The sequence below is a fragment of the Nothobranchius furzeri genome, chromosome 7 (assembly GCF_043380555.1).
Source record: "Nothobranchius furzeri strain GRZ-AD chromosome 7, NfurGRZ-RIMD1, whole genome shotgun sequence".
NCBI lineage: Eukaryota > Metazoa > Chordata > Actinopteri > Cyprinodontiformes > Nothobranchiidae > Nothobranchius > Nothobranchius furzeri.
In genome coordinates, this window is record NC_091747.1 from 68,324,206 (window position 1) to 68,345,325 (window position 21,120).

The 21,120-nt window shown below is 46.0% G+C and overlaps 1 protein-coding gene across 2 annotated transcripts in view; it reads left to right on the top strand.

The window, feature by feature from the left end:
- Window positions 1–2,263: 2,263 nt before the first annotated feature.
- The window catches only part of si:dkey-28b4.8 (sarcoplasmic/endoplasmic reticulum calcium ATPase 2), a 36,550-nt gene continuing 17,693 nt past the window's right edge, over window positions 2,264–21,120 (top strand). The window contains exons 1-12 of one of the 2 annotated variants that reach the window (XM_015954483.3): window positions 2,264–2,466; window positions 7,191–7,310; window positions 7,542–7,559; window positions 7,637–7,719; window positions 7,876–7,980; window positions 8,054–8,192; window positions 11,466–11,632; window positions 17,561–17,716; window positions 17,822–17,963; window positions 18,921–19,087; window positions 19,307–19,395; window positions 19,518–19,620. In XM_015954483.3, coding sequence (XP_015809969.3) covers window positions 7,193–7,310; window positions 7,542–7,559; window positions 7,637–7,719; window positions 7,876–7,980; window positions 8,054–8,192; window positions 11,466–11,632; window positions 17,561–17,716; window positions 17,822–17,963; window positions 18,921–19,087; window positions 19,307–19,395; window positions 19,518–19,620 — 1,287 coding nt within the window. In that variant the 5' untranslated portion in view covers window positions 2,264–2,466; window positions 7,191–7,192. Of the gene's footprint in view, window positions 2,467–7,027; window positions 7,311–7,541; window positions 7,560–7,636; window positions 7,720–7,875; window positions 7,981–8,053; window positions 8,193–11,465; window positions 11,633–17,560; window positions 17,717–17,821; window positions 17,964–18,920; window positions 19,088–19,306; window positions 19,396–19,517; window positions 19,621–21,120 lie in introns of those variants that run through there. The other variant, XM_070553625.1, reaches the window with a different exon arrangement.

The following is a 21,120-nucleotide window of genomic DNA, read 5'->3' on the forward strand; positions in this document are numbered from 1 at the left end:
TCTCAGTGTTATGTGTGATGGCCGCTTTCAGACGTGAAATCCCTCGCCCTGTTGGCGTTTTTAAACCTGACATGGGTCACCTACATGACCAAAGGTGTTGTGTTTCTGCATGACAGCGAGGGTTTCACAGATTAACCAGTTTGGCTGTTAAACACGGGATGAAATATTGCACAAGAGGCCAACAGTGCAATACATGAATAAATCTGTTGGAACCGGTGACGCGCGACCACCCATACTAACGCAGCTCCTCCTCCAGTCGAGGGGCTCGTCTCCGCTCCGCTCCGAGAGCCCCATCGGTCAAGTCAGATTTGGTGCGATTCATTATTTGGGCGGAGAGCTGAGCTCTGGTGGAGAAACGCAATAAGAGGAGATGATGACGCGCCTCGCACCAGGCTGACTGCAGACTACATGCAACTTGTAGAAAATTATGAGGAAGCTTTTGTTTGCCTTTGGAGTTGGATGGTCTTTCTAAGGACATGATCAAAGTCAAAATGTCCTCAAAGGACACGTAGTGGGAGGGTTGGTTAGCTGGTTGGTCGACGATGCCCAGGCATCATTAAATCCTCATGCAGCCCACAGCCTCCTGCTGGTCGTGTCACCAGCAGATTTAAAATAAACATCCAACATTTTGTTGGAAGTTTAGGGTTCTTTTCAGCAGCAGAGCTTTGTGCTCCATCACATTCCTGAAATGAGTCCATTGGCTTCACACAAATCAATGACATTGATCTTGTTTCATTGATAACTGATTTAGTTGAACTTGTTTAAATCGTTCATTTAAAAACAATAATTTAAATATAATTTAAGCAACCTTTTTAAAAGTCCTTAGAATGCAGGAGATGACATCCCCAGACCGACCTCCCCAGGTCCTCCCTCTGTCCGTCTGCCTCCTCAGAGCTGAGGACGTGTGGCTAAATGTCCCATCCTTGTCCACAGCTCAGGAAGAACAGAAACTTGTTAGAAGGTGAATCAAGGCTTTAATACTCTTTGAAACAAGGACCCCAACTTGATATAGAATCAGGTGTGTTTGAGCAGGGACACGTAGAAAACATGCAGACACTGTGGCCTTCGCTGTCTGATTTGCTCTAATGCCTGGTGTGAACATGTTTAGATACTTCATGATGCGTTCATCCTGACCATTAACTCTGCTGGATTTCTTTCCTCCACATAGTGCACCAGGTTGATGCTTTTAAATGTAAAATGTCCAAAATGATGGCTATTTGTACTGGGGGGGGGGGGGGGGGGGGGGGGGGCAGGTGCTCTCACCTTTGACCTGTTTTCATGTCTGCAGTTTAGAGGATGGTTGGAACAAAGCTGCATTAGCATTTTGGGTATTACAGTTTGGATTAGATTAATGGTGATGAGCTACATCCTAGCCACAGCTGGAGGCGAGGCTGCTGTGCACAGTCACCACCCGACCCCCTACCTCCCACTGAAGGAGGAGAAATGCAAGGGAGAGTGTAAAAGAGGTGAAGAAGCACGTTCAGCCGTGTTGGAATGGATGGAGAAGCTACAGAAGAACGTTTGTGTGGAACGTTCTGGACAGCGTTCGTCATTGTTTTGGATTGTTGCAGTGACAAACATGATGAGCTTAACGGAAATCGATTTTTTGCTCTTACAGCTCATAAGAACGTGACATTGTGAAAGGTGCCGTGTTTTTAATTCACTATTAAACAAGTTCAGTCATCGACAGCCTTAATTATCATTTATATGATTATAATTAGCTGGAATTGAGCTCCAGAAGGTTGTCCTCTAATCTGGACGCTGATTGGTTCTCCTGCCTTTCGTTTAGTGAGCGAGGGCAGACGCACCGGCCTCTGATTGGCTCGCACTGAACAAGGACTGGCCTTAATCTGATGCTACACGCTGATTCGTTACAGTTAGACGCGACACTGATTCCAGGCCTCTCATTGGCTCGTTATTGTCCCCCACCCTCAGACCCGTTAATCACGGTGTAACGTTAAATCAGGGGTGGTGAGCACGCGCATGTGTCGATGATACAACATAATCTGGCTTTTAACTTGTAACTTTATAAAGAGTTCGTCAAAATGTTTTCATGTTATTTTCGATATAGATGTATTAAAGCGACGTAGAAAGGGGGTTTGGGACCCTTTTGATTTGTACGGCTGACCGGAAGTGGAATAGTTTGAACCGGAAGTTGGATTTTCTGGATGCAGGAGGCTTAGTGCAGACAGGAATGACATTTTACTGCGTAAATAAACATTCAGAGACACATTTGCCTCTAAGCAGCCCAGGGGATTTTTAGAAATCACCGTTTTTGTGTACATTTCTTTCGCTGGAGTCCAGTTTGTGAGGATTTATCAGCTCCAAACGGCGGTCGCGGTGGATTTTTCCTCTATTTGGGAATTTATTTATTTGTCAACATTATTTATTGTTTGCTTGTAAGATTTCAGTGTGAAACATATGATTTGACATTCCCCGCGTTTGGATGACACACGGACCGCTCCGGTAAGCTCCCGGTTCTCCGGAGGATTAACGTTAGCTCTTTAGCATCCCGGTCCCCGCCGAGCTAACGGCTAGCCTGGGGCTCGGTACCTCCGAGCTGGAGACGAGTTTGCGGAGGTTTACTGTCCTCTTCAGTCCCAGATGCGGAGGGTTAGTCTCCTACGTTATGATTAGGATGCAGCAGCGATAGCTCTAGGGTTCTGCTGGGTCCACAGGTGGTCCAGCACAGGAGGTCCTGGTTCTGCCTGAACAGGTTTCTGTTTGCTAACGATGCCTGGGCTCTTATTCCTGACACCAGACATCAGTCCAGCGGTGGGTGGACGGTGTTAGCCTCACAGCTAGAAGGTTTGAATCCCAACCAGGACTCTGCGGTGTGAGTTAATATTATTACCCTGTAGGCACCACGTGTGCCAAATCCTCCAATCACATCAGCCCGCTTCTCCTCCAACTTCAGGTTTCATTTATTTTTATTTTATTTAACCTTTATTTAACCAGATGAGTGGTAACTCATTCACGTTAATGACGACGATCTGGCCAAGAGGCAGCAGCAACAGACATAGTTAGCTTTACATCAAAGAACCATTCAAACAAACCAGATCAAAATAAGACAAGTAAGTAAATTTTATTTCTATAGCACTCATCACGGACATGGAATCACAAAGTGCTTCACATAGATCAAAACAGAATAAAACAAAGTCATAAAATCTTAATGATCTCAAAACAGAAGCAGGTTAACATCAGAAAAATTTAACTCGTGTAATTATAACATTTCATAAACAGATGAAAGATTAAAATTTTGAGTTAAAATAAGAAAATAAAATGTTTAGGTAAAAGCAGCTTTAAATAAAAGGGTCTTCAGCTGTTTTTAAAAAGTGTCCAGACTGTCGATGCTGCGTAAGGACGAAGGAAGATCATTCCAGAGTCGGGGTGCAACGGTCTGGAAGGATCGATCACCTCGACTTTTATATCTGGTCTCTGGAACTTCTACAAGGTTTTGGTGTGTGGACCTGAGGGGTTGGAGCATAAGGCTTTAACAGTTCAGTAATATAGGGAGGAGCTTGACCATGTAGAGCATTGAAAGTTCTAGTCAGGACTCTAAAATGAACTCTAAAGTTAACGGGTAACCAGTGCAGAGACATCAGAATAGGAGTGATGTGTGCTCTTCTGTTTGCTCCAGTTAGGAGCCTCGCTGCAGAGTTCTGGACCAACTGAAGGCGGTCAAGGGCTTTTTTGTTAAAACATGTGAAGTGTGTTACAGTAATCTAGACGGGAGGAGATAAAGGCATGGAGAACCATTTCTAGGTCATGTTTTGACACCAACCTTCGCAGTTTGGAGATATTTATTAAGTGATTAAAACTGTTTCTGACCAACGTTTTTAAGTGACCTTCAAGAGACGTTGATTGGTCAAAAACACCCAAATTCCTTAAGTTTGTCTTGACGGCAGAGGATAAATGACCAAGTTTTAGACTAATCAGGGGAACCATGCTCTCAGGGGCAATGATCAGACATTCAGTCTTTTCAGAGTTTAACTGAAGTAACTTATCTTCTAGCCAGCTGGTGATCGCTGATAGACACTCTAGTAATTCAGACAGTTTATAGAACTCAGAATCCTTAAAGAAGCAGTACAGCTGAATATCATCTGCATATAGGTGATAAGAGACAAAATGAAAAGAATCAATTATTATTATTATTATTATTATTATTATTATTATGTTTATTCATTTCGCAGACGCTTTTATCCAAAGCGACGTACAATTTTTTTTTTACCTATAGGGCATGTTGTGATCTGTGGGGGAAACCGGAGTACCCGGAGGAAACCCACTCATGCAAGGGGAGAACACGCAACTCCACGCAGAAAGGCGGGTTTTGACCCTGTGACCTTCGCGCTGCGAGGCAACAGTGCTAACCACTGCGCCACCATACAGCCCAATTATCTCTTCAAGAGGGTGTATGTACAGTAAGAAACAACAGTGGACCCAAAACAGAGCCTTGGGGTACCCCACAGAACAGATCGGTAGAATCTGACATGATTTGGTTTATACAGGCACTGTAACTTCTGTTAAAGGTACAATAAAACAGACGTAAAGACATAAATGACTCTTATATATAATGTGTAGAAGCAATCAAAACAGACTTAAAACAGTCTAAGTACTCAGAAGCAGGAACATTCATCAGAAACTTTTGATTGTAATGAATTATTGAAGGTAGATAATGGAATGTAGGTAGTGAGCTTCAGTGATTTTTGCATCTCATTCCAGTCGTTGGAAGCAGCAAACTGGAATGAGGAGTGGCCAAAGGAGGTGTGAGCTTTGGGAATGACCATTTAAACTCATTCCCTGCCAATGACGACTAAAGTCGTCATTTGCATGTTTTTACTGTGTGGGCGTCGGAACGAGCCCCCGCGTCGTGAGAACAAAAATCTCCGCTCTGAAGCCGATCTTCATCCGCATACGTCACACGTCATGTGATCAGGAAGCAGAACATCCATGTGTTAAGAGATCGTTTCGGGCCGCTGCTGTAAAAAAAGTGAGGCACGAACAGGAAAAGCGTCTGCCGATCACAATTCAACAACGGATTATGAAAGAACGGCTAACGCTCGAAACACGCGGATTCTTCGCTTTGTTTTGGTTGTTTTGGCGTCAACATCATCCTAGCGTGCAACGTTCTGTCACTCTTCAAAAAACAGTAAAGACGGTGAGAAACGCTGGCAGCAAAGTGCTTTACTGATCAGGAAACGGCTGGCAGCGAACGAGTTAAGATCCTGGTTCTGGGGTCTCATTTATCAAACACTGCATAGAATCATTACTAAAACCGTGTTAAGCTCAGCAAAAAAAAAATGTTTTTCTTACGTCAAGTAGGTTTGTGATCTATCAAACATGGAGTACGCACAGCTTCACGTAGTCTCCGCTTTATAAATCACAAACGTCCTTGAAAGGTTCTCAGGTGTTTTTGGATCACATCCCGCCCTCAATACGCCCAATTTCTGCCATAAATGGTCAATGCAAAGTGCCTTGTGGATCTCATGCATATACATAAGCCGACTCGTTGCAGCGCTGCACAAAGCAGTACAAGTGATAATGCTGCAGGATTTCATAATGTTATCCTTCTCAGCAGCAGCACTGCAGGTGCTCTCCATGTCCAACATGTGCATAAGCCAGGTCCTTAGTCAACTTAAAGTTGTGCACATTTTTCCGCTACGTTTTCTTTTATAAATCCCAAAGTTTGCGTGGAAAGTTGCTTACGCAGGTTTCTGACCCCGTTTTGTACGTAAGCAAGCTTTATGAATGAGGCCCCTGGTCTTTAGGGCCTTACATGGACAAGCACCATCTTACATTGGTGATCTTCTTAGTCCCTACACCCCCAGCAGGTCCCTGAGGTCCAGTGACCAAATCCTACTGGTTGTGCAGCACCAGGCTAAAGGTCAAAGGTGACAGATCATCTGCTGCTGTGGCCCCCAGACTCTGGAACTCTCTCTCTGAGCCTGAGATCAGTGGACTCAGTGGTCTCCTTTAAACTCACCTGTTCTGCACTTATTCCGCCTTTCCCGCGATCCACTGGTTTCCCTCTTCATTATTCAAGTTCCCTCTCCCCTGCCTCATATTTTGTAATCACTATTTGTATTTTTAGTCATTTTAAACATATTTTTTAAAATCTTTTTTATATTAAATTTTTTTGTGACGTGCCTCGTGATTTTTCTCTTGAGAGGTGCTAAATAACAGATCGCTTTCTTTCTTTCTTTCTTTCTTTCTTTCTTTCTTTCTTTCTTTGGGGCACCTGGGGAAGTTCAGCCTTGCCTTCAGCATTGCTCCTTTATTTGTTTATATTTAAAAAAACTAGTTAGAGAAACATCTCAGTCAGTTATTTGAAATGTTATGTCAAAATTAATTTTAGAATTTAATCTTTACTTTAATTCACCTGCTGCTGTCTTCACAAAAGACTTTTTAAATGGTGAGCAGCAGAAACATCTTAGGTGTGTTCTTGCCGTGCGTTATTTCTAATTCCATGTTGTCGTTCCTTTTTTAAAGCACAGAAACGGTTTTGTTACCTGTTGTTGACGCTACGTTTCGCCGACAGCTGCCGGCTTCTTCAGGCTGACACTGATGGTGGCGCGTCTGCTGCCTGCAGATAAACGGAGAAGGAAGTGACGCGCCACCATCAGTGTCAGCCTGAAGAAGCCGGCAGCTGTCGGCGAAACGTAGCGTCAACAACAGGTAACAAAACCGTTTCTGTGCTTTAAAAAAAGAACGACAACATGGAAGCAGAACCATGTATACATTTAAAAAAAATCTGGTTGTTTCTTTACTCATTACATTAGATTTTTGCATTGGGTGTTACATTTATGTCTTAAATAAGATGAATTTATGGATTGAGGGAACATTAATATGATTTATTAACACTAGTCTTCCCTGGGGGGGAGGGGGGCAGCAATTTTTTTAGGGGTGGCCATGGCACCCTCTGGCCACCCCTTGGGGCGCCACTGATCCCGTGGGCCCACAGGTATGAAAGCGGAAGTTTCCTGTGGGCCTCTAGGTGGCGCTGGCATCACTAGACTGATGAGGTCCTGCTGCTGAAGGGGGTTCTGCTGGACTCTGTCTCTGCTTTGATACGTTCTCACCCACTGGTGCAGATCATTTTGTTGTGAGACTTCGCAGCCAAGAGTATTTGGTACTTCAGCTGCGTTATGACCTCATGATGAGTCACCAGCTCTGCTCTGCTCTACTCACAGGGATGGATAACGCTCATACTAAAACTGTGGAGGAGGTCTTGGGCTTCTTCGGTGTGAACGAGTCTACGGGCCTGAGCTGTGAGCAGGTGAAGAGGAGCAGGGAGCGATGGGGACCCAACGGTAACAGGATTCATTCACGTCATAATGCAGCGCTTTGTTCTGTCACACGTCTGCTGGAGAGTTTCCGACCCGGTGACCCATCTTCTCCATAAGCAGCAACTTTTGTAAAGCTGTAATGAAACCATGACATGTTTGGAGAAGCATCTAAACACACCGCTGGAGTCTGAAGCATTTACATTCTAGCATGCTGTTTGATCTGGACTGATATTTCATCTTTCTCTTCACCTGCAGAGTTACCAGCAGAGGAAGGTGAGCTCACGCTCCTGCTTCTAGTCCGACCCGAGCCAGGTGTGGAGCTCTTGAGTTACTGTGTGTTTAATCTGCAGGGAAGTCCCTCTGGGAGCTGGTCCTGGAACAGTTTGAAGATCTGCTGGTCCGGATTTTGCTGCTGGCTGCATGTATCTCCTTTGTAAGAAAACACAAACAAATGATGAGCGGATGTTTTAGCCCAGAAGTCAGACATGAAGTCTGCCGGTGAAGTAAATCATCCACCTGGATGTGAGCGTGTTTAGTCTGGTCATGAAGCAGGACCTGCTTTTCTCCTCGGGTCTTCTCCCTGCTGCAGACCCTGGCTTGGTTTGAAGAAGGCGAGGGGACCATCACGGCTTTTGTGGAACCCTTCGTCATCCTCCTCATCCTGATAGCCAACGCTATCGTGGGAGTTTGGCAGGTAACCAGTTTAATGCAAAGCCTGAGAGGCAGCCGGTTCTCCTCTGAAAACCTCGCATGTTTCTGTCTGCTAGGAACGAAATGCAGAGAACGCAATCGAAGCTTTAAAGGAATACGAGCCTGAAATGGGGAAAGTGTACCGACAGGACAAGAAAAGAGTCCAGCGCATCCGAGCCAGAGACATTGTCCCTGGGGACATAGTTGAAGTGGCTGGTAAGTGGAACAGCCTCGGCTGTTTTTGTTAGGGGTCAGTGGGCAGGAGGCTCCTCTCAGGCGATAAACTACAGCTCAGCCTCTGCAAGACGCCTCGATCCGACACGCACACGAGGGCTTGTGGCCGGTGGGCGTTTTCATTCCTTCCTCCTGTGGCTTCTCAGGACATCTGAGCGAAGGCTAGGTTCATGCCTCTGCTGTCACACACAGAGTGGCCTTTGAAACACGGGACATGAATAATACTGGTGTCTGGAACAATCTCTGGAAAGTAATGTCCCATGAGAACATCCAGGTGGCATAAAACCCCAAAGCTTCAGGTTGTTGACTGACTTGCATTGAGAGTGAAGCACCAGAACACGCGTTTCCCACACATGGTTGAAATAACATGGTGGAGTCTTTGTTCAGCCTTTCCTGGGAAGCGTCTCCATCTACACGCCTGCATTCCCTTCTGCTGTAACCATGGAAACTCGGCAACATAAACACAAACGGTCTGACTGCTCGGGCCCCGGGCTCTACGAGCAGGATGTATTTATCTATTTAAAATGAGCAGGTCGTGGGACTTTCAGCATGTTGCAACGCTTGTTTTCAGGTTTTTTATTTGAGCTCCTAAAAACATTAGAGCGAGGGAACTTGAGCATTCTGCGTAGACAGATCTCCTATTTCTAATGCATCCTCATCCTTATGTACAGGAAGTTTAAAGAGCAAGTCACCCCCAAATCAACTTTTTTCCCCGATAAACTATATAAATGTGTGTCTAGTCATGCTGCAGACACGTGTGGTCAATAGTTTTGCACTTTAGTGCATTTTAGTTAAAATTTTAATGTTCTGCCTAAAACTGCCAGTGTTGTGTCGTTGTCAGGTAAAAACTCTGCACTGTATTTGAATTTAAATCTGCCACCGCTATTGGCTAAGAGATATGCTATGATGTAAACTGGTACATTATGATGTCACAATGCTGTGGTGAGCCTGTGTGTGTGTGTGTGTGTGTGTTTGTTAGCGGCTCCGCCCTCTCGGTCTGCCAGGTAACAGCATTTGTTACATTTTTTTAAACATGAAGTGAGAGTGGAGTTAGACTCTGGTAGGGGGTGACTTGCTCTTTAATGAGCTGGTTTCTTTTTATCGTACTGCCCGATCTGGATTTACCTGAGCAAACCGGTAGGAGCCTCCTGTTGGATCATTACTGCAACACGTTATTTAACCCAACTGGTGCACTGAGCTGCTTCTCATTGCACCAGTTGGGTTGGGAAACACAACTGTTGTCTGCCTATTGCTCTTTAGAGAGAAACCAGGTGGAAAGTCACATCTGGGGGTCGTGGAGAAGATGTCGGTCTGTGTGAGAAGGACCAGGGGCCTCATTCATAAAGCTTGCTTACGCACAAAACGGGGTGGGAAAACTGCGTAAGCAACTTTCCACGCAAACTTCAGGATTTATGGAAGAAAACTTGGCAGAAAAATGTGCACAACTTTAAGTTGACTAAGGACCTGGCTTACGCACATGCTGGACATGGAGAGCACCTGCAGTGCTGCTGCTGAGAAGGATAACATTATGAAATCCTGCAGCATTATCACTTGTACCGCTTCGTACACACAGAACAAGACCCCGCACACGCACACACACACACACAGCCTGAAGCACAGAATACTGAATGCAGAATACGGACGGGGACAGATTGAGACAGAACACCATGCGTCTGTGATGGTGTGTGTCCTGTCACTGTGACCCGATTGATCATGCACCCTGGCTACTTGTACAGGGGACATCTGTGTTCGGCTGACTGGTTAGCGTGCGTGACTTTCACCCGGGAGTCTGGGGATCGAATCCCAGTTGGACCATATTTTTATCTCCGCCACAGATCTCTCTGAAGAAGTCAGCATTGACGGCTTCAGCAGCGCTGTGCCACTCCGTGGATTTTCTCTTATTTGTTTTGCAAAAGCACTTCCTTCCATTTCTCCACCTCACCCACAGGTACCTCAACTTCTGCTTCTGTGAAATAGCGCTTCCTTGATCTGCGGTCGCCATCGTTAATGGTGACGTGCTGCAACGAGCCGGCTTATATATGTGCACGAGATCCACAATTCACTTCACTTCAAAAATACTTTATTAATCCCAGAGGGAAATTGATTAGGCAAGGCACTTTGCATTGACCATTTACGACAGAAAGTGGGCGTGTTTAGGGCGGGATGTGATCCAGAAACACCTGAGAACATTTCTAGGTAGTTTGTGATTCATAAAGTGGAGATTGCGTAAAGCTGTGTGTACTCCATGTTTGATAGATCACAAGCCTATTTGGCGTAAGTAAATTTTTTTTGCTGAGCTTAAAAAACTGTTTTGGTAAGGATTCAACACGTTTTATAAATGAGACCCCAGATCATCGGCATCAAGCAGAGAGAACATCTAAGGAGATGAAGAATCGACTAAAACTGGGTTCAGAGTTGTCCAACGCTTTACTAAAACTGGTCTGATGAGTCCAGATGGACCCTGGTCCACAGTGATGGTGCATCAGGGTAAGAAGAGAGGCAGATGAAGTGATGCTCCCATCATGCCTAGTGGCTTCTGTTCAAGCCTGTGGGGGCAGTGCTATGATCTGGGCTTGCTGCAGTTGGTCAGGTCTAGGTTCAGCAACAGGATGTGCTCCAAGAATGAGGTCAGCTGACTACCTGAATATCCTGAATGACCATGTTATTCCATCTTCCCTGATGGCACGGGCATATTCCCAGAGGACGATGCCACGATTCATCGGGCTCAATTAGTGAAAGAGTGGCCAGGTTGGTGCTTCTAACCACCACCAGCTTAGGTCAGTCGGGTAAGTGTGTTGCCCAAGGACACAACAGCAGATTTCCCAGGAAGGAGCTGGGATTAAAATGGCAACCCGATGGTTAGTGCACAGTCAAAACTGCCATTGACTGTAAAAACAAGCTTTTCAGTCCATGTTTGTTTTTCTTGCATTCATTAAATAACATTTTGAAAGCCAGAAGTGTAAACTCACGGTTCCCATGAGACTTCCATCTGGTTCTCAGAGCCAGCAGCAAGCATTGCTCCACAGACTGAAGGGCCCTTAAAGGAGCCACGGTCATGTTGCACATTCCCAACAGTCTGCACTGCTCCAAAGCTCTGTGCAACAGTCAGGCATACCCGACAAGAGAAGAAGGATAGCGCCGTACCTGCCACAGACATCAACTAAGCGTTTGGCTAAAATGGCGGAGAGCTCAGACTCGCACACTGGTGAACATCGATGTTTTTCTGTCTCTTCTCACTTTTCACCAAACCTGCAGTTGGGGACAAGGTTCCAGCTGACATCAGGTTAACGTCCATCCGTTCTACCACGCTCCGAGTGGATCAGTCCATTCTGACAGGGGAGTCCGTATCAGTCCTCAAACACACAGATCCTGTACCAGATCCCAGAGCTGTCAACCAGGACAAGAAGAACATGCTGTTTTCTGTAAGTCTTTTTTTATATTTAAATACATAAATGTGGGTCTGCACACGCTTGCTGTACCAGGCAACCAGAGCAGGAGCAGTGGTCATAAAATGTCAAACAGAACATCAAGTTTTTTTATTCTATAGTTGCTTCTAGCCCAGCTCAGTGGGATGAGTGTCCTCCCTGACTCTGGGAGATCATTGGTTCAAATTCATGGTCAGGTCATGCCAAGGACTTAAAGGTGTGGTTCACTCTTTTAATCAACACATCTGAAGTGGTCTCTAGTAGGAATGAATGTCTTGTAAGTTGTACTCTAGGTACAAAAAGCCTGTTTCAGGATCTAGCTGCTCGCGGACCGTTTCGCTACCATGTGTTGTCCGCGAGAGCCGCATGAGCGCGTTTGATTGGCTTAGTGAACTGAGCTGTATTTGAATGTTTACTTTGTGAAGTGCCTTGAGACGACTTTTGTCCTGATTTAGCGCTTTATAAATAAACTAAATTAAATTGAATTTGGAGTTTTACTTCCTATTAGGGTTGTCACGGTGTGAAAATGTAACCTCAAGGTTATTGTGACCAAAATTATCACGGTTTTCGGTATTATCGCGGTATTTTTTAAAGGTGTTACATTTTCAGACAACTACATAAACCCTGTATATCAGGAAAATATTGTCCTCAGTTTGTGTCTAAAATGTGTTATTTTGTAATTATGTTGTTTATTTGTTTACATTTTTCCCTTTAGTGTCACGAGTAGAACTTTAAGAGACCCTTGAGGACGCCAAACACAATAAAAGTAGATAAAAAAGTCTTTATTTGAAGCAGAGTTACCAGAGGCTGGAGACAGAGTCGGAGACAGGCGGAGGTCGTAATGGCAGGCAGCGTACAAGGCAGGGGTCAGAAGAAAAACGAGGTCCGAAGGCTGAGGTCAGGCAGGGTGGATGGCTGGAAGATTTACTTGCAAAGGCTTTCAATAATCTGGCAGAGAACTGGTGGCCGACTGGTTCTTATATAGTAGGGGGAGCAGGTGAAGTGGATGAAGCTGATGACAGGAACAGGTGAGATGAATGGAGTTGATTGTGGTTGCCAGGGGAAACGGGGCTTGTCAGGAGCTTGGTGAGGGGACCAGGTGAGCTGAATGAAGGTTGAAGGCTAAATGAGGAGGCAGAGGAGGGTGAAGGATTGGGAGTCATGACATTTAGTCTTTAAAATACCAATATTTGCCCATAACTTCTTATTTTATGTCTGTTTGATGTCATCATTTAAAAATATTAGACCAGATGATACTCAGTACTCAAGTAGCCTTCTAATCAGATACTTTTTTACCCTTACTTGAGTAATAAACCCTATATCAGGAAAATATTGTCCTCGGTTTGTGTCCTTCCAGTGAGCTTTGCAGATGTGGGAAAATGTCATCAGGCAGTAATCGTTAAATTCATAATTATTCTCGGAGAGAGACCAACTCTTATCTGCCCCTGGGAGCCCCGTAATGCATAGCGTCATTTCAACATGGCGGTGTCCGCGACACGGTTTATATGCAGGTAGCGGCGCTGCGCCTGCTTTATATAGCGACTCGTTGCATTCTCCCTCAACCCAAATCCTCGGATCACGCATTTTAGCTAAAACGCTAACGTTAGCTTGCCTTGCGTTGACTGTAGAGTTGTGGGTGATGGTCACGCAGATGTGTCATGAGATTTGAAGCGTTGCTGCCTTTCACAGACACTTTTTCTGCACGTGCTGCAAACAGGATAGCCGTCTTCTATCAGCTGTCCCTCGGCATTCTTCAGATATCTAAAAGATGCCCGTACTTCCCACTTTGTCTTCTTTGAGGGATAATAAATGTCCTGAGCGCTGCCGTCTCCTCCTTTGACCATTATTTCAGCTTTAGCTTCAAGAAAGTTTTGGTTGTAAACAACAAAGTGAGCATGTGCCGCCGGCAACTTCAGCAGATGATACGGTGGCTGGTAAGGGTCACCGCGCCTACACCGCAGCCACAGTAATCCACCGAGATAATATATTTTTAAAAAACAAGACGGTTATTATTATTGTCACCTTTTTTACCGGGGTTTACCGCTATACTGGTTACCGTGACAACCCTACTTCCTATTATTTGAACATCTCTCCTCAACACGACTCTACCACCGACTCTGTTTGCTCTGCATCGTTGATGTTTTATCTCCACAAATAACACAAGCCTGGAGGAGTTCTGCTGTGTGGTGGAGTTGCTAATGCTAACAGTTAGCTTCTTCTAGCCGAGACGTTCTCTGCTGTTTCCTGGACGCTAAACCAATAACAGCCTTCCCTGTCATGAGTCTTGACGGGTGAGTCCATGAAGTGACAGTGTGGCGTAGATCTGTCAGGATTTTCTAATCCCAGAGTTTCACCGTCTGTTTTCTATCAGAAGCTAATGCAGGAGATAGGTGTAGGAGACTATTTTCATGTTCAGCCTGCATGAAACAGTCGGAGAGATCACTTAGAATCAATAATCATTAAAAATGTGTTTTTCAGTCAGCCACACCTTTAAAAATGGGACCCAATGCCTCCCCACTTGACACTCAGCACGAACTATTCTGACGAAAAGTGTAACCATTTAAACGGACCCAGATTAGTTTACCCAGTAAACCAGTGTCCCTGCTGCTCTATGAGTTTATGCTGACTGACAGCAGGACGTCGTCACCAACACGTGCTGTGGTGCCTGCTCTAGATCTGGTGGAACAGGCGACGTCAGAGCTGCTGCTTGGCTTTTTATCACCGAGTGTATTTATAGTTATTCAGAAACTAACATCAGCTCCAGACCAGGACCCTCATTATCAAACTTTCTGTATTCCATCCTACGAAAGTTCATACGAACGGCCAAAATCCAGTAAAACGTGGTGGCCATACAATCTACTGTTGACAAATCTCGCCTGTGCAAAGATCTTGGATATGTCTAAAAACCTCAGCCAATAACACGTTTGGGACTGAAACCATCTATAGAGCTCCGGACGTCACGTGACTCGAGAGTAGACGCCATGTTGGCAGGCAACAAAGGTAAACAAAATGAACTGAATCGGCTTGGATTTTTACTCTGTCGGAGTTAACTTCACACTTTAAAACCAAAGAAATCGTTTTATATAGTCAGACATTAAATAGACTAAACATCTCCGACCCTTACCGTGCCCCTGGGATACTTTTTAAAAACGCCAGAAGCTGTCGGAGCAGACCTGGCTAGGGATTGCCTTGGGATTCTCCCGGAGGAGCTGGCCCAGGTGGCTGGGGAGAGGGAAGTCTGGGCCTCTCGACTTAAGCCTGGTTTATGCTTCTCCGTCAGCTCCGCAAGGGACAGACACGCACGTATTGACGGAAGCGTTTTGCTCTTTTACTTCTCCGTCTCCTGGAGAGTGTTGCAAAGCAATTGCCCGGCAGGACAACAGAGGGCGTAGCGCTGTTCTGTGGTATCCTGTCATGTATCAGTCCAAGATCGTGTGTTTATATTGTGTTTTTTGTGTTTATAAGAGACTTTTTAACACGGACATATTTGTCTCTCATTCTCCCACCGCTTCATGCACTCCCCACCTCTAAACCCACGTTTCCTGTCATTTCCGTCCACAAATAAAACGCTTGCTGCACATCTTTTCACTCCTCCAGTCACGGGAGGATGAAACGTTCATATTTTTAGAGTTTTTTCGCGAGGTATTCTTCAATCTTCTCCGTGTCTGTCGCTAGTTATCATCTGCTCTCTTTGCAATGGCGGCGCTGTAAACAACAGCGGCGTCCTGACCAATCACAAGCTTGCGTAATCCGTCTCGTTCGACGGATGTTTAAAAAAGTGGGCTCGACTCCGTACGTACTTGCGTGCCTGCCGGATCCCTACGCAAGGACGGATAATGGCGTTGCGTGTCTCCGCACTGACGCAGACGGAGAAGCATAAATCAGGCTTTAGGCTACTGCCCCCGCAACCCGACTCCGGATAAGCGGATGAAAATGGATGGATGGATGGACAAGTAACAGATTTACATGTAAGAAGTTTAAATAGAGTGCTGTGCTGTTTGAATGTATAAACTGAACGCCAAGAGAAATCACTAGTCTGATTTTTTTCCGTGAATAAAATAAATATGTCAGGCAGGAGCGTCTCAGGATCTGTCTGAGATCGGTCTCGGTGAGACAGATAATAGCAATCCAAAGTGCTTTTTATGTGTGATCTGACACTTGATCAACCATTGCTTCAAAATTAAATACAGCTTAGCCGGTTAATTGCTGTGATTATAAAACACGTAAACGGCAGCACGCAGAAATCACGAGGCAACGTTTTACGTGACGTTTACTTGTTGCTATGAGTAATAAGACAGAAAAAGCCCCGCCAAAACAAGTTTAGGAAGCCCACTAAGAATCGTAATAAAAGCATTTAAAATAAATACCATACACAGTTGAGGAAACGTTGGTTTAAGTACCTGATATGAAGCGGTCGCTGCATAAGCGAAAACCTTTACTTTCGGGGTCCCACAGTTTCATTTTAGCCCGGTCACTAGCACGTTTTATTACAATGGTCCAACGTTTGCGGCGCTCCGGATCTTGGGAAATCTTGTAGATGGCTCATTCCTTATGTCGTCCGCGTCTGTTCTGCATCCTGGGGCACAACAGGAATCTACCGTATTTCCTGTTTGATTGAGTTTTCTGACAATAACAAATAGTCCAGCTGCGGGCTTCTGCCTGCCAAGATGGCGCCGTTTCGATTTGAACTGTTGCATGCCGGGAGAAGTGACGTCAACTCCCGGAGCTCTATTTGACCATCCCGTTGTCTGTCTCACCCAATCGCACTTCCCTGGGTCCCCCATTCATTACACACTCACATATTTAGCAGCAGCTCAGTGGTGTGAGAGCTTCTACGCTCAATAATATCAGCGAAGGAGAAACAGCCAGCTTTAGGACATACTACCAGAGACCCACAAAGAAAAACACCATCTGAGGTCACGGACCACAAAAGATAGGAGACTGGTGTTTAGCACCATCTCGTTTCCTCTGGTAATGCGGGTTTCTGGTTCCAGTGGACACAGATGCAGGGACGATACCCGTCGGGGGAGGTGAGTGCTCGGTGACCGCGTTTGTGTTCATAACCTAGCTCGTTGTGTAGATTTGCTAAAGTAGCTTTAAGGAAATGCATGATGTTCTGTTTGGAGTGAGTTTTGTTCTTGTTTGAAAAGGTTTGGAGCCTCCTGCGAGCTGACTGTCAGTGTGGTTACCTTGGTAACGTGCATGTTTGGGGAGCAGAGGGGAGAAGGTTCTGGTAGTTGTAAAAACTTGAACATGTCTGTTGCTGCACCAAGGGTCCCAAGCCACGGGGTCTGCTCAGGAGGCTCTCTGTTCTCACCAAGTGGATCAGTGAACTCCTAGAAGACTTGTTCCCTCCCGAGTGCGCGATCTGCCAAGTCCTCCAGTAACACAAGGTCTGCCGGATCTTGCCAGAACAACATAATGGAACAGTCTTATTTTTAAATGGTGTGTTCTGGTACCGGTTGGCTAGGATCTGTTATCTCACCGCCAATCTGTGTTTACGGAAAGTAAAGAAAGGCGTTATTTTGGCCGGGGAGCATTGATAATAGGGAGTTTTGTTCCCTCCATTTTTGCACAAGGTTCCCTTGATAAGCTCCGCCCCTCAGTGCTGAAGTGAATCATGGGTAATTTCTGGTCAAAGAACCGACGCCACAGATGTTCTGTTTCGTGTCGGAGCTCTGACAGGCAGGAGGCCCTCATCATCTGTAATCTGCTGCGGGTGGTTGGGTTGGGGGTCGTCTGAGAATGGCTGCTTTCTTCACGTCGTTTACTTCCGTGTTGCTCTGAATCCCAACGCCCACCTGTCAGTGTGAGGTGTCGCTTCTGCACCCATGACTGATGGTCAAAAGTGAACAGTCAGAGCAGAACGTTGGGTCCCTGCTCTTCTCCCTGACAGGATCCAGGTCTGATGTCTTGTTCCTCCAGGGCACCAACATCGCTGCAGGCCGAGCCATTGGGGTCGTCGTAGCAACAGGGGTGCAGACTGAAATTGGGAAAATTCGAGATGAGATGGCCTCCACCGACCCTGAAAGGACCCCGCTCCAACAGAAACTGGACCAGTTTGGAGAACAGCTGTCTAAGGTTAATCAGTGAGGAGCCTAGCTCTCTGCCTCTGCCTTTAAAACCAGCATCTTCTGTGGAAGCTGTAGGACTTGCTGCTCTGACTTTGTGTGTGCCGACCTCCAGGTCATCAGTGTGATTTGTGTGGCTGTGTGGGCCATCAACGTTGGACATTTTAACGACCCGGTGCACGGAGGCAGCTGGCTGAGAGGAGCCGTTTACTATTTTAAGATTGCTGTAGCGTTGGCTGTAGCTGCTATACCAGAGGGTAAAGTGTCCATTCTTTTATTATGCCTTCAGAGATAACAGCTCTCTAAAGTACACTCACCCAAAGGATTATTAGGACCACCCTCTTGCCTTCCGAACTGCCTTCATTCTACGTGACATTGATCGTCTAGCATCAACAAGGCATTGTGGCCCACAGGACTGCCACATACTGGATGCTTTTCCCTTTTCACACCATTCTTTGTAAACCCTAGAAATGGTTGTGGGTGAAAATCCCAGTAACTGAGCAGATTGTGAAATACTCAGACCGGCCTGTCTGGCACCAACAACCACGGCTTAAATCACCTTTCTTTCCCATTCTGACCTTCAGTTTGGAGTTCAGGAGATGGTCTAGACCAGGACCACACCCCTAAATGCATTGAAGCACCTGCCCTGTGATTGGTTGGTTAGATAACTGCATTAAAGAGCAAGTCAACCCCTACCAGAGTCTAACTCCACTCCCACTTCATGTTTGAAAAATGCAACAAATGCTGTTGCCTGGCAGACCGAGAGGGCGGAGCCGCTAACAAATACACACACACTCAGGCTCACGACAGCATTGTGACATCATAATGTACCAGTTTACATCATAGCATACTTCTTAGCCAATAGCGGTGGCAGATTTAAATTAAAATACAGTGCAGAGTTTTTACCTGACGATGGCGCAACACTGCCAGTTTTAGGCAGAATATTTAAATTTTAACTAAGATGCACTGAAGTGCCAAATTATTGACGACACGTGTCTGCAGCACGATTAGACACTCATTTATTTAGTTTATCAGCAAAAAAAAGTTTATTTGGGGGTGACTTGCTCTTTAAGGAGAAGTTGAACAGGTGTTCCTAATGATCCTTTGGGTGAGTGTATAGTGTCTTTGTAAACTTGGGACTGCTACATCCAGCTGTTCTAACGAGATTGGAGAGTTACTGGACATCTTCGTGCTCTGGCTGTTTCCTGTTGCAGGCCTTCCTGCTGTGATCACCACATGTTTGGCCTTGGGCACTAGGAGGATGGCCAGGAAGAACGCTATTGTCCGCAGTCTGCCGTCGGTGGAGACGCTGGGTTGCACCTCTGTGATCTGTTCAGACAAGACGGGCACGCTAACCACAAACCAGATGTCTGTCTGCAGGGTGAGACCAAGCACATGCTGTTTCAGCTAATGTGGCCTTCCTCTAGCTGCGTTGCCATGGATACGACCCACACTCGCTATGATTGGTCCTGGATAGGTCTGGACCCAAGACTATCTTCAGGATTCTTTAGTGATGGAATGGCTTCATGTGCGTTCTTCTACCCTAACTCAACTAATCAGTCCCTTTAATGTGTGTGTGTGTGTGTGTGTGTGTGTTTAGATGTTTATAGTAGACAGGGTCGCAGGAGAGCACTGCCACCTGAGTGAGTTCACAGTGACAGGATCTACTTACGCCCCCGAAGGGGACGTGTGAGTGTCTTTGACCTTTAACAGCTAACAAATGACTAATATGTCCTTTTCAGATGACTTTCATTTAGTTACTTTTAGTTACTTTTCTTTTTCCTTAGCTCTCTTTCCTCTTGTCTTTCCAGTTATAAGGATGGCTCCGTGGTGAGGTGCAGTCAGCACGAAGGCCTGGTGGAGATGGCCTCCATCTGTGCGCTGTGCAACGACTCGTCGCTGGACTACAACGAGGTGGGAGATGCAAACATGGCGGCAGCGGCAGATCAGAGCTGCGGAGCTCCTAAAGTTCTGCCGAGCCTACACGACACTCAGCATGGGCTCAAGTACCAATGAACATAAACCTCGACTGGACCAATGATTGTTGGAAAGTCGAATGATTGTAAATCCAGTGCATGGGGGGGTGTTAAATCCTCCTACATGACGGCTGACGTGGGTCCACCCAAAGAGCCCTGGAGCCATGCTCAGGCTTTAGATTAGTTCCGTTAGGTAAAGTCCTGCTTCTGCTTTATTTCTGTCGCTACTCGGTGAGATCTGACGAGATCCGATCCTTGAGGATCATAAAGGATGACGACCTACCAGAGCCCGAACATCGTAGAACCGTCTATTTGCATTCCATCCCCCGTCTGCGCGGTGATTCATGGACGCGTCTACCGGCACACATCTTTTATTTATTTATTTATTTATTTATTTTTCCACTCAGCCGAGTCACGCTATTTGCTAGTCTGCTTCAGTCGGCGCCACAGCTGCAACAACGAACCAATCAGAGCAAGTTTAAGGCAGCATGTTGGTTTGTTCAGCTCGGCAGAGCTGAGGAAATAAATCTAATAATCGATGCATTAAGATGCGGACATTAACGATTATGGATCTTTGAAGAAGCACACCATACTGGATTATAGCGGCTAGCCGCTAGCATTAGCCGCCAGCTCGCTCCATCTCCAAGCGGCCATTACATGTGTTCTCACGCGTCTGCTGCATCAGGAAACCTCCAGGTCGATGTTCTGCCCTAAACATTCTAAAAGCTTCGTGGCTTTTATGATTTGGGAATGCTCGTTTGTGTTTTAGCGAACTTTTCACCGTGGATGCCGACCAGAGTTCCGTTTGTCCCGTCTGTGTAGAGAGACGAGCCAAACCCCGCCCCCGCGTCGCCAGGAAACGGCTACAGAGAGCTTCAGGGCCAAAATACCGGGAATGTTCTCCTCAGAGTGGTGGATGCATAAACATCATGAGTTAGATTTTTCTTCTCCGGACAGAAAATAATTACTGGTGACGTTGTGGATGCCTGGAGAAGAGCCACCAATAGACAGAGTTTAAATGATTTCACATTAATTATAATAAAAGTTCCCGTGGGACATTTGAGACACGCGTCTCTAGCTCTCAACTGGGAAAGATGGATGGATGGATGGATGGATGGATGGATGAGTGAATGGGTGGGTGGATAGATGGATGGGTGGATGAGTGAATGGGTGGGTGGATGAGTGAATGGGTGGGTGGATAGATGGATGGGTGGATGAGTGAATGGGTGGGTGGATAGATGGATGGGTGGATGAGTGAATGGGTGGGTGGATAGATGGATGGGTGGATGAGTGAATGGGTGGGTGGATAGATGGATGGGTGGATGAGTGAATGGGTGGGTGGATGAGTGAATGGGTGGGTGGATAGATGGATGGGTGGATGAGTGAATGGGTGGGTGGATAGATGGATGGGTGGATGAGTGAATGGGTGGGTGGATAG